Below are 12,700 nucleotides of genomic sequence, written 5' to 3'. Positions count from 1 at the left end.
AAGAACCCTGTTTACTCCTCATATTTACCCCTACGAATATTAATACTTACATTTTATACCATTTAGGCATTGAAGCCCTAAGAGCATCTCCAACAGAGGATGAAAATATTTTTTTTCAATGACACATAGGATTTTAGACCCCCATTTAATATAAAAGCATCTCCAATAGTTGGGTCCTACAAACTAGGAGGGATTAAATACTAAATGTGAAGGTGTTAAAGAAAGTCTTAACTACACCTTCAGGATGACCCTTAACTAATTCCATGTCATCAATTTTATTTTTAAAAAATATTTTTAATATGGAATCAAGCTAAATATTATTTTTTTAATATTTATCTAAATCTAAAATACATTGTATAACCTTAACTTAACTACTGGAGATGAGTTTTAGTATAAATAATCTTATTAACATCCAGGGATATAATCTAAATAAATGGGGTCTAACAATAACATCCACCTAGGATTTTTTTGACCTACCGTTGGAGATGCTATAACCTAAGCTCAACCGTTCACATCGTTTTACAAGTGTTTCCTCTTCTTCCGATAGTAACCTTTTCACAGTACAACCATCTTCAGTTAAAACCAAAAACCCTGATTCTTTCCTTTCTCTTCTACTTCCTCCTCCAAGTTTTTCTTCACTAAAACTCTATCGATTACAGTACAGAACCATCTCTGAAACCCCAAGCTTTTAATCAATGGGGAAACCACCCACATCAAAAAAGCAGCAGAAACGTGGTGTAGATTTTAAAGTAATTGAATTTTTTCACCCCTTTTCCATATTGTTTTTTTGTATCTCTGAGATTACTTTGGATTAATATTTCTCAATGAATTTTTATGCAGAAATTCAAACGAAAGATTGGAAGAAAATTACCCCCAGCAAAGAATGCTACCAACACTAACATCCAATCAAAAGGTACTCGATTTTTTTTTCCTTAAAAATGCATTCTTTTTTATTGATTTATATGAGAGATAATGGTTTAGTTGATGGGTTATTGATTGACGGATATGAAACAGCAATTATTTTACCTGAACAAAGTGTGGCATCAGAGAGACTTGGTTTAGCATTGAGTAAAAAAGGGTTAACTTTGAAAGAGTTGCTTCAGCAGACATCTCATCACAATGCCAAAGTTCGAAAAGGTAATATTTGAGTATTCTACATTTTAGGTTTTGTATAGAGTAGTGGAATTGTTTTTACTGATATGAAAAAATTGTTTTGTTTCGGCAAAAAGATGCGGTTGTGGGTATCGGTGACTTAACGATTAAATATCCAAATGAGTTGAAAGTGCATAGATTTGCTATAATTGAAAAGCTTCGTGAACGTATAAGTGATGAAGATAAAGCGGTCCGTGAAGCGTTATTTCTACTTCTGAAAACTGTGATTTTCCCTGGTTCACTAGAGGTAAGTTAAAAGACTTGTTTACCTACATGTAATGTACATGTATATGCTTTTTGTGATACTAAAGTATAATCACCTTGACATTAATAACATACTTAGTTATTTTCTACATAACATTCACTAATTTTGTTCTGCTTTTTATTTATTTTCAGGATGCATCCGGACCATTTATTTCCCTGATAATGGCGTACATATTTAACGCAATGACACATTTAGCAATCGATATCCGGTTGATGGCTTTTAAATTCTTTGACCTTGTTGTCCAGCATTATCCATCTTCATTTTTATCTTCAGCTGAAAAGGTATGTTGAACATTTTCTCAGTAAACTCTTGTTATTATTTACTGGATTCAATTGGCTGTGTGACGATGAATGTGTCTACTTTAGGTTAAACATGTCGATGTCAGATTGCCATCTTCTTGGGACTTAATTAGCTAGGTTGTCACGGTGTCCGTGTTCCTTTACTTTAGAAGGAGGCTTAGAAATTCGGATTGGTTGCTCTGAGTTCTTGTAAACCAACAATTGCTTTCCTTTAGGCCACAACCCAGTGAGCTGCTTGTTTTGAAAATAATCGGAAATGCGGTGTAGGCAGGATGGCTTGTTGATCTAGCACTTCACTTAAAGTTGAGATCTTCTTTTGCTAATCCTAATAAGAATGAAGTTGTGCAGCTGCAAAGGAAATTCCCCGGGTTTTTTATTTTAAAGTTTGTGTCTATGTGCCTCTTACCAAAACTTCTCAATTAGATGTTTAACAATATATTAACAGCAAACACGTAGATATATACTTCCGAGTCACTCTCTTTTAACATAACTTGAAAACATATTGAGCTACCATAATCGGATTAAGATAAAAGCCAACCTCGCCTTGGTAAAGCCTTGGTCACGCAACCTTTTCTTTGGTCTGTCACTGTTTGTATGAAATTAATGTTATTCAACAATGTTTCTCAAATATTTGGAAATAGCTACCACTGACTTTGTATCTGCTATAACTATCAGCATCTGAGTAGCTTTTAGTTGGTGGGTTGTTGTTGGACTTTGTTTATAAGTTACTGTACTGAGTTTTTGGCTTTAATAGGTTCTTCAGAATTATGGGGATATTTTGCGAAAGAATCACATATTTTTCGAGGACAAGGGCAAACTCAAGAATGCTCTTGGTGGATTGGTTCACTGCTTGTCATTGTTGCCTTTTGTCAATAAAGAAATTGGCTCAGCATCCGAAAATGTACGTTATAATACCAGTTTACCCATTTGTTCTTTATGAATTGTATTTGAATTTCAGTCATCTGTTATTGATATATTTTTTTAATATCTTTTCTGCTAAAGAAGTGTAACAATGCAAGTGGAGCACTGCATGCGTTTGAATCTGAGGCACCTAAGAAGAATGCTGGTAAGTGAGTCGGTCATACAAGTATATTTTGCCTACAGAAACTACTAGTATGTTTGCATGTTCACGGAACTGCTTATGTTGATTTCTATGTTCAAGCTGTTCCTCACAACCTCTGGGTTTCTTTAGTTATAGGGAATAAAGATATTCAGTCTTTCACCTCTCTGTGCAGGATTTGCTTCACTTGTTACGACGTTAGAAGACCTTTTGCAAATTTTGTACAATTGTTTCCAAGAACTTACTTCTTCAGTTCGTGTGATGTCGCAAATTGACGTTAAGTCAATTGATTGTATGTCATGTGTACTTAAGTGCGTCGATCTTGCCGTTAAATTTTTCATTCTTGGGAACAGTAGCAGTGAAACAGGTTTTGAGGTTCTTGTCCCTTCTATGTCTAAAGGAGCCGAGTTTGTTTTGGGAAAGTTTACAATGCAGATGTTATTGAAGAAGTTGTTGCAAATTTTCCCACTTGACCCGATTCATCAGCCTTCACAAAAGGTGTGTCCTTTTTTACATGGAGAATGACATACACTTCCAATTTATCTTGAGAATGGTCCTGAATTATTTTTGATCTACATGAATTATTTATTTATTTTGAAAATTGGATCTCGCTCTTGTAACTGAAAGTGGATGCTTTTGTATCATAATATGTTTTCCCTATCAATAAGATGATCCATGATCGGTCATAGTTAAAGCCGAGATATCTGCCATTATGTGGATTGCTGGATTAGTAATGTTGTGTGTACTACACAACCATTACCGCATTTGTTGGGTCATTGGTGTTATTGCTGCTTAATCTGCCTCTATTTTGTAGGATGATGAGATATATTATGTGTGGAACGTTGGGATAGCTGAAACCCTTATGCGCATAAGTGAAGCCGTCGATCCTCTTGCAATTTTGGGTGGAAGGTTCCTAGTGTTCATAGAAAATGCTTTGTCTGCACAGGTTTGCTGCTTTCTATTTTTTCCGTAATCTCTCTCAAATGTTGTAATTATTTAAAGCTTTACTACCATGTGTTAAGAGGAAGCTTTCTTGTTTTAGCTTGATGGGAGGCATCCCCGGTTTTGATCTTTTGCTTGCCAATTAATTATGTTTGCGGTCTTAGGTTTCTATATAATTTAGCTGAACATAGTCCTGTTATCTACTTGAACAACCTTATTAGGATATTCCTCATTTGAGCTGCCTGTATGTGCTTATGTTTCGAAAGGTCGAAAGTTTCATAGGTGTCAGTTATTGCTGATAATAGCCTCACATTGGATGGGCAGCTTAAGATCCTGCAGTTAATAAGCCTTGGGAAGTTCTATCGTTGTAAGCCAGTATTCAAGATTAGCCAAGCCCATGAACTTCAATACGGTATCAGAGCAGGTAAATAATTTGTTATGAGTCTAATCTGACCACACCTCTGCTTCACTCGAGTCCAATCCTTGTATCCCGGTTTTCAAGATTAGTTAGTGCCCGTGGACTTGGATAGTTACTTAGTTTTTATCTATTAATTTGTGATGAGTCTAATATGACCACACCTCCTCTGCTTCACCTGAGTCCAATCCTTGTAACCCTGTTTTCAAGATTAGTTAGGGCCCATGGACTTCAATAGTTTTTTATCTATGAATAATTTGTGGATGGAAGAGAAATTAATTACTCTTGATTACATACCTGAATAAAGAATTGTATTACGGCAAGAGCAATTATGACTGATTATTTTTTCTCATGAAAGAACTTTGATTCAGAGTAGTGGGACTTGTTTTTACTGGTCAAAGTTTGTTATATCAAAACCCTAGCTGCAACCATAGCCTTTCCAAAGTGATTGCTGAGAAGCATAGATTTTAGTGTTTGATTCAGAATCATTTGATAAGCTTGTTGCTTTGATATTTTTACGGCTGGGTTCCCCGTTCATGTTTCACATGTTCCTTGAATATTTGTGGAAATCAGGATACATTTTACCATAGCATTGCCGTAATTATTTTAACTAGCAACTGTTCTCTATTTCCAGATTTGTTGTAGTACGCGTTCTAGTAGATCCATCTGGGAAAATAATACAGTTTTGCTGCTTCCATTCATTCCACGACTAGTATCACGAGTGCAAAGCGATTGGAAATTTCGCCTTCTACAGGTTTGATTTTCTTTCTTCTGTTTTCTGTTATTATCTTTTCTGCTCTTCCATTTGTTCCTTTTTTTTCCTCGTTTCCTTTGTTAAGCAATTCCAAACACACTAATTTTTGGGGTCACTCATCATTTTCCAGATCAAGGATGTGACTTTATCTTATTAATAAAGTTTATTTGTCTAACATTGTCGGAACCCTTAAATGATTTCTAGATTCAAGTATCAATGCTGCAGTTATATTTTTATGACCGTTCAGTTTGTCCTTCATTTAACGTAAGGTCGCTTATAATGTTGTCCTCTGAGAACAGTGTTTTTTATACTACTTTGTCTGCAGGCGTTTACTAACACATTCAAAGGTTGCAAACCAAATTCTGCACTCAATGTTGCTTGTGTAAATGCGATCGAAGAAATGTTACTTCCTGTAAGTGCTTGCTTCCTTTGGTTCTGATGTCATATTTGTATAGTCATCTTTAATCATCTGTACATCACGTTTTTTTTCATGTCCATTTCATGCAATGCCCTAAACCTCTGCACTGTTCTTTTCTTCAAGTCAAACAGGGACACCTCTGCACTGTTTGCAGATACAAGTGAGTGGGAGATATTAGACTTTCAGATTAGTTGGATACAAGAGCTTCCTCATTTGCTGGTCCAGTTAGGTGATGGACACCCTTCATCTTCTAAGGTGCGCATTCGGATCTGCCCTCAATGCTATATTGAAAAGGATAGTTTTTGTTTAGTTCCATGTTGATTAATGAAAAGCTTTATCTTCTTTATTAACATTAAAATGAGGATGCTACTTGTAGGTTATTTTGCATCTTCTTCTTCGTCTAGGACAATGTGCTCCAATAAACCCATCCCTTGCTTCGGGATATGATAACTTGCAAAAATCGTTAACAGAGTTCTACAGTACTCCTCAAACTGAAGGTACTAATCAGCACATATTAATTAACATAAGTTGAAAGCATATCATCTTCTGTCATGTTCATTTACGTCCTTACCACAGGAGCTATGCACAATGGTCCTTTTGTAAAGCTTCCTAGAGATTGCCAGGAACTTGCTGTTTCTTCTTTGTATTATTTCTCCAGTTTGGATCCACTTCTGCTTCGGTCATTAGCTTCTTGTTGTCTATGTGAGTACTCAATTGTTTTGAATTTTCTTGAAGTTCCATTTGGATTGTTTTTGGAAATATATCCTCACTTCTTTTCTTTCTATATGGAAGCAGGTAACACTTTGGAACCATTTGTCTTATTTCGGATCATAGAAGTGCTTGACTCATCCCATAAAGCCGGGCACATCCAGATTGCGGACTATATCAGTTTCTGTGTCACTTTGCTGACACGCTTTACAATTACCCCAGGTAACACCAGCATTACATTTTATTAATTTCGTAAATGTCTCCTTTCATCAGAAAACAAGATATTGCACGGAAGTGGGAAATTGTTTATCGTTTTAAAAATATCAATTCAATTAACTGAGAGATCAGATGTAAAGACCTCCCTCCACTGAGTACCCTAGTTGCACATTTGCTTTTCTCTTTTGTTTCTATAATGGATAGGGGTTTGCCATGGAGAAAATGGATGCATGAGCTTACAGATGTCCTTTGATTCTCTTCTTGCATCCATTTTGACAAGTTAATCTGAACTTGGCAGAAAATTCAGAATGTGCCGCAAACAATAAGAAGAACGCTGCCCATTATCGAACAGTTAAGGCTGTGACAGACGTTGTGTGTTCCTGCTTGTCTCACATAGGTGATGATGCTACAATTCTGCAGATGCTACAGAGGATTATGGTCTCTGAGTTGGTGAGGAGTAAACTCTTTTTTCACCTTTGTTTCTTTTCAATCTGTACGAATCCAAGTCCGATCGATCAGAACAGAGAGCATGAATGTTACTACTGCTTTTCTCAATATATGTCCTGTAAAAAAATATTGGATTACTCTCTCACGCAGTCACTGTTTGACCTACAGTCTCTAAACCCACCGTTAGACAACAAGCGTGCCATGCTCAGATTACTTGTTCTACTGGATTCCAAACCAACAATACTCCCTGAGCAGAGTATTTGCAATTTAGCCAACTCTCTGTTGCAATACCTGCTTGATGCTGCTTCCGTAAGTATCCTGTCTTCTTTCAATTTCTCAATTTATTGTTCTCTAAATTTCCTGATTGCATTTGCCTCTTCACATATTATTTGCACTCTAAAAAGAAAATATTCTCTCTTTTTCTATCATTCTGGTTCACCAGTGATGATATACTTATAAAGTTACGCTGTTATCTCCTCTATTCTTCTCTTTTCTTTCAACTACCTTCTGTTCATATTTTGTCAAAGAAAGAATGAATATCTGATTCTCATATCCTAGATGCTTTAAATTTTGCAGTATATTCCAGAAGATAATGATGATGTCGATTACGATGAGTCTAATGACAAAGATCAGATGCGGATATGCCAATATTATTTTGTACCTTGCTTTTTCCTGTTTGATAGGAGTGGCAGACTTTTAAGTCTCGTCTTGAACTTGATGGGATCCTTAATAGCACATCAATGCAATGAACCGGTATTTGACCGGGCAAACAGAATAAGTGCAATCACTTCTATCCTTATATTTATGCGTGGGGATGTGAAACTCAGGCGAGCCCTGTCTTCATGTAAGGCAGAGATGACATATATTTTGCAGAACTTGCTCTCTCTACAGGTAAGCCCTAAATTGGGTATGATAATACACAGGTCTCTCCAGCATTATATATTTGCATTTGATGTTTATAACAACGGCAACCTTTTGAATGTTACTGAAAGAGTGGTTATTTGTAAACGCAGTCATCGAATGAACTTAACATGAATCTCGAAGAAAGACACAGATTGCAGCTTTCATATGATCAACTGAAGTCGGCTACAAACAGATAATGGCTCAATGGACCTGCAATTTTGGATCTAGCCCTGCAGGTCGTAAGGTATACAGAAATTTGGTTATAGCTGGAGAGGTCGAAGTGCTTGAACTTAGGCTCTTACAAATTTTGAAGGTCTATCTTGCAACATTAGAATACATTAGCATGTAAAATGTCAGCCATTTATCTGCCCATGTATCTCCTTTCTCAGTTTATCATATTATTTGTTGTGAACTGAGATCAATTTGGATGAAACAGTGTATGAGAAACAGAAATGCAAGGTAAAAAAAAAAAAAAAAAACTAGACATGAGAAAAATACTGCCTGAGTTTTAAAACTATTGAAGTTAAATCAACCGACTCTCATTCTAGGTTAGTGCATCTCAAAAAGAAAAGTACAGGAAAGATAACCCTGCACCTTTATCTGGGGTCACTCATGCCCAACTTTCCTAGATGTAACTGTAATGAATGATTCGAAATTTCCAGAAAATTTAGCTACAAATTAGTCGACATAAAGCTGAAGATCAGGTTGTCTTGTTTTAAGTTGCTCCTTGAATGGTGTGCCCAGCCGTCTAGTATGTTTTTTATATGAGACTCTTGCTAGCATAGAGCTCAGTTCCTCGATGGTGTGTAAGAAAATTTAGCAATCATCAGTCTGTTTGTGGGACGATAAAAAGAGTTTAATGACCCTTTTCTCAGATAACCTTAACCGATTTGAGTCCTCAGTTTTCCGTTTTGTCTCTTGAGTGGAATTTTTACCTGACATCCCAAAAAGTACGCAATTTGAATAGCAAGCAAGGTAAAAAACACAATCTTCCACCGCCATCGGTTGCCTGAATGGGTTAATTGAATCTGCAATTGAAGTCAGTTAGAGGGCATTTGGTTACAGTGCCAATGCAAGAGGCAGCAAGATGTGCAGCTTCTTCGCAGTAGTCAGAAAATATAACTGGCACGTTCATCTCTTAATTGACTCCTTGGATTTTTTATATTATATGGTGCTAAGAATCTCGCAAAAAGAAATTCCACATAAAGAGGAGAAACCAATTCCTAAGACTAGAATGCAATTTTGCTATGGTAAAGAAGACATACAATGGTGGGTAACCAGCTAGCTAGGATAAGCAGCAATCCAGCGTTAGGAGCAATAATAAGATCCGGAGCCGGGTCCTGTCAAGGACAGAACTAATACCACTATAACAAGTTGCAGGACAAAGAACACAACCCAGAGCACCATACAAACAGAAAATTTGGATACTTATCTATTTACCTGGAACGTAGATTAATCTTGCATATTCTTCTTTATGGTCACTCCAATGCGAAACAAGTGAAACTGAACATAACTGACACCAAATACTATGAAACTAAAAGGTAAAACTTTAGTAGTGCAACTGTAATAATAGAATGACAAGGAAGGAAAACGCTAAATGATAACCTAAACCCTAACAACTTCATACTTCAATCAAAACAAACTCTTTAACAGATATGTCATGGACTCTGGTTATCTTACTTATCTCACCTTTTCTCTTTATTGGTTACTCTTTACCTATAAATGTTTGTTCATCTTCTTCTTCCCTTCTTTGTTTCCACATTTTGTTTCTTAATTTCCAGATTTTATGCCATGGCTGTGTTAACGGGTTTCAGAATCCTTCTATTTTCATTACTGGTATCTCGATTTCCGTTGGTTTTAGGTGATGATGTTAAAGTTACTGTAAAAGGTGTGACATCCATTGGTACAACAGATGATAACTTTATATGCGCAACTCTTGATTGGTGGCCAGAAGCAAAATGTTACTATGGTCAATGTCCATGGGGAAAATCTGGCATCATGAACCTGGTATATAACTTCCAATTTCTTTGAGCTATTTTCATCTGCTTTTCTTATACATTTCATAATTTTCTGAATGCATGTATTTTAACTTTTACAGAATTTGAATAATCCAATTCTTTCCAATGCTATCAAAGGTAAGTTGATTAAAACCCTTGGTTTAGCTTCAAAACTAAAAACTTGTACGAAAATTATAACTCTGGAGCTTTTACTGAATTACAGCTTTTAAGGCCTTGAGAATCCGTATCGGAGGTTCGATGCAAGATCAAGTCTTGTACAAAGTAGGAAAAACAGTAAAGACATGCAACAACTTAGAAAATAGCACGAACGGTTTCTTCGGTTTCGCTGATGGATGTCTTACCATGGAAAGATGGGATCAAATCAATGCCCTGATGGCTGACACAGGGTAATTTCTTATTATTCACTTGTTATCTTCCATCGTCTTTGTCTAAGCTTGCAACTGTTGCAGAGCATTAGTAACATTTGGAATAGATGCGCTTTACGGGAGGAAAAGGTTAACTGCATATGGTCTCTATGACGGTCACTGGGACTCGATAAATGCTCGTGATTTCGTTAACTACACTATCTTCAAAGGATACAAGATCGATTCGTGGGAATTCGGTAAGGATAATAGCAGACTGTAATGTGGTTCTTAGTATATATGTTGAACTGACTTTTACTTCCATGATCCATATAGGACATGAACTTTGTGGAAGCGGCGTTTCTGCACGAGTAGATGCTAGGCAATACGCGGAAGATGTCATTAGGCTCAAGAAACTGCTTAACAAACTCTACCGGCGTTTTAAAATACAGCCGAAACTGTTGGGTCCGGCAGGGTTTTACGACGAGAAATGGTTTTCTTCCTTCCTGCAGAAATCAGGACCTAATGTCATAGATGTGGTAACTCACCATATCTACAATCTCGGTTCAGGTACACGCACTCGTCTTCATATTATTCTTGGAGAGGTTTTGCATAATGCAAATGTACATGTGGATTTTCGGTGTTTCATTTGTGGATTGTTTCATGTCACAGGTGTAAATCCTAATTTAATTCACTATATCCGAGACCCATTGTTTCTTGATAAGGTGGCTCAAACATACAAGGACCTTGAGACAACCCTTCAGATATTTGGTCCATGGGCATCGGCTTGGGTTGGAGAATCTGGTGGTGCATATAACAGCGGTGGAAAAACAGTCTCTCATACATTTGTTAATAGCTTCTGGTGCGAAATGAAAACCTTTATCGTCCGATTCCTTGTTTTTTACTCTCTAGTAACAAAAGTTTCAGTCTTAATACATAACTCGTTTTATTGGTTTGACTCATAGGTACTTAGATCAGCTCGGGATGGCCTCGGCCTTCAACAATAAAGTCTTTTGCAGACAAACTTTAGTCGGTGGGAACTACGGTCTTCTCAATGCCACAACTATGGTTCCAAATCCAGATTACTATAGGTAAGTCTTTATTGCTGTCTATTGCACATGTAATTCATCAATGCTCATTTCATAGCAAATTTCTGAATCCACAAAGTTGTTATTTTCTTAACCAGCGCACTTCTTTGGCACCGATTAATGGGAAAGAGCGTACTATCGACGACTCACAATGGCTCTCCATACTTGCGAGCTTATTCTCATTGTTCTAAGATGAAGGTATGGCTCTAGCTAAAAGAAATGAAAGTTTCATTTCTCTCTTTCTAGCTCTATATTTTAACTTCTAATATGAGTTTAATCTGCTGATTTACAGCCAGGTATTACAATACTATTGATCAATATGTCCAACTGTACTGCATTCAATGTTTCCGTTGAGAGCGACGTGAATTTGTACCCATTGGCGCAACCAGAAGGTGTAAAACTCAGAGAAGAGTATCATTTAACAGCCAAAGGTGGTTGTATTCAGAGTGAAGTCATGCTACTAAATGGGTTTCCGTTGGTACTTACAGAGAGATTGGACATTCCTCCGATGAAACCTTTTCTCGTTGATGGTTCCTTGCCGATTAAAGTAGCTCCTGATTCAATTGTCTTTGCTACATTTAGAGATTTCAAAGCACCAGCTTGTGCATGGGCATAAGACGGGGTACACCGTTTAGTATTAAATACACTAATTCCCATTGTTGAAACAAATTTTCTATGCAATTTCGCCAAGTTTTTGTTGGCTATTTTTAAAAAATTGAATTGAATTCCTGAGGAGAAAAAACGGATTTTTTTTTTATAAAAATGTCGAATTTTAGGTAGCAGCAGTGGAATAGATCTCTAATTGATGTCTCCTTGACTACAAGTACAATAAGTACGTGGGATTGACCGCTATCAAAATATAAAAAGAATAATCATAAGTTTTCTGTTACTTTCTATTCTATATTCATCATCCTTTCTTAACGTCATCGGAAATTTATTAGTGTTTCTTGGTGGAAATCAAGTCATACAAACTAAATTAAGTTTTCTCGCCTGACCCGCAACAGTTTGGTCCACCGGAGAAGTCGGTAGTGCAGTTTGGTCTTGAAAATGTTAAATGGACTAAAATAACCTTTTGTAACTGTTACCGTCTTAAATCACAAAAACCGTCTATCTTCTCATATTCTCTTCAAATCCTCTTAAATCAGGAAAACGTTTCTCTTCATTTATTCCTATCTTCCTTTCAGAGTCGGAGAGAAAAACATGAATATACTCGATCGACTAATCAAACCCTAAAAAACAACTAAACGCAAAAATTATACCAAATTTTGTCAAAAAAATCAACCAAAAGAAACTTCAATAAAACTCTCATGACGAAATCAAAAAGGAAATCACATAAATCAGATAAAGACAAGCAATTAGTTGTAGTTGAAGAAGAAGCAACTGTGCAAACATTATTGGACCAAGATCTTGAAGAAATTAAAGGTACGATACAAAACATAAACTTACCCTAATCTCATATCTAAGATTCTGGAAAGTTTATTTTTATCTTCGAATGCATGTTCTTCTGATATTGAAATGCATGTTCATCATGTTTATATTAATTGTTCATTGTTATTGTTCAACCTGTTTGGTAAAATCTTTAGGTGTTGGTCATGCTTATGTAGATAGAGTTCATCTTCTTTGATGAGCTTTGAAGTTCCTACTTCTTTTGTTGTCGGAGTTCATCCTGTTTGG

General features: G+C 36.4%; 2 protein-coding genes across 3 annotated transcripts; both read left to right on the top strand.

Moving 5' to 3' along the window:
• The first annotated feature begins 533 nt into the window (after nucleotides 1-533).
• Nucleotides 534-8,074, top strand: LOC113281768. Of its 2 annotated transcripts, none has more exons than XM_026530609.1 (19): nucleotides 534-749; nucleotides 841-913; nucleotides 1,015-1,137; nucleotides 1,230-1,399; nucleotides 1,549-1,698; nucleotides 2,471-2,617; nucleotides 2,722-2,782; nucleotides 2,952-3,274; nucleotides 3,591-3,722; nucleotides 4,768-4,887; nucleotides 5,213-5,299; nucleotides 5,429-5,560; nucleotides 5,682-5,802; nucleotides 5,882-6,007; nucleotides 6,101-6,235; nucleotides 6,528-6,679; nucleotides 6,845-6,985; nucleotides 7,253-7,567; nucleotides 7,690-8,074. In XM_026530609.1, the coding sequence occupies exons 1-19, from the start codon at nucleotides 696-698 to the stop codon at nucleotides 7,774-7,776; spliced, it is 2,649 nt and encodes an 882-aa protein (XP_026386394.1). In that variant the 5' UTR covers nucleotides 534-695; the 3' UTR covers nucleotides 7,777-8,074. The 2 variants fall into 2 exon arrangements, with proteins under 2 accessions (XP_026386394.1, XP_026386393.1); XM_026530608.1 differs by having other exon boundaries at nucleotides 2,719-2,782.
• LOC113279136 (heparanase-like protein 1) lies at nucleotides 7,776-11,642 on the top strand. The gene is made up of 10 exons (XM_026527840.1): nucleotides 7,776-7,924; nucleotides 9,361-9,586; nucleotides 9,678-9,714; nucleotides 9,800-9,983; nucleotides 10,047-10,198; nucleotides 10,275-10,508; nucleotides 10,611-10,800; nucleotides 10,904-11,029; nucleotides 11,125-11,224; nucleotides 11,319-11,642. The coding sequence occupies exons 1-10, from the start codon at nucleotides 7,776-7,778 to the stop codon at nucleotides 11,640-11,642; spliced, it is 1,722 nt and encodes a 573-aa protein (XP_026383625.1).
• The last annotated feature ends 1,058 nt before the right edge of the window (nucleotides 11,643-12,700 follow it).

This window comes from Papaver somniferum, chromosome 5 (genome assembly GCF_003573695.1).
Source record: "Papaver somniferum cultivar HN1 chromosome 5, ASM357369v1, whole genome shotgun sequence".
Classification (NCBI taxonomy): Eukaryota; Viridiplantae; Streptophyta; class Magnoliopsida; order Ranunculales; family Papaveraceae; genus Papaver; species Papaver somniferum.
The sequence above is the reverse complement of the archived record's forward strand: the minus strand, read 5'-3'. Positions and strand labels throughout refer to the sequence as shown.

Excerpts from the sequence above, each read along its gene's own strand:
- LOC113281768 (XM_026530608.1), top strand. The coding sequence starts at position 696 with ATGGGGAAACCACCCACATCAAAAAAGCAGCAGAAACGTGGTGTAGAT. Across the intron at positions 6,008-6,100 it reads ATTAGCTTCTTGTTGTCTAT|GTAACACTTTGGAACCATTT; the intron begins GTGAGTACTCAA and ends ATATGGAAGCAG. Across the intron at positions 6,680-6,844 it reads GGATTATGGTCTCTGAGTTG|TCTCTAAACCCACCGTTAGA; the intron begins GTGAGGAGTAAA and ends TTTGACCTACAG.
- LOC113279136 (XM_026527840.1), top strand. The coding sequence starts at position 7,776 with ATGGCTCAATGGACCTGCAATTTTGGATCTAGCCCTGCAGGTCGTAAG. Across the intron at positions 9,715-9,799 it reads TCTTTCCAATGCTATCAAAG|CTTTTAAGGCCTTGAGAATC; the intron begins GTAAGTTGATTA and ends ACTGAATTACAG. Across the intron at positions 9,984-10,046 it reads GCCCTGATGGCTGACACAGG|AGCATTAGTAACATTTGGAA; the intron begins GTAATTTCTTAT and ends CAACTGTTGCAG.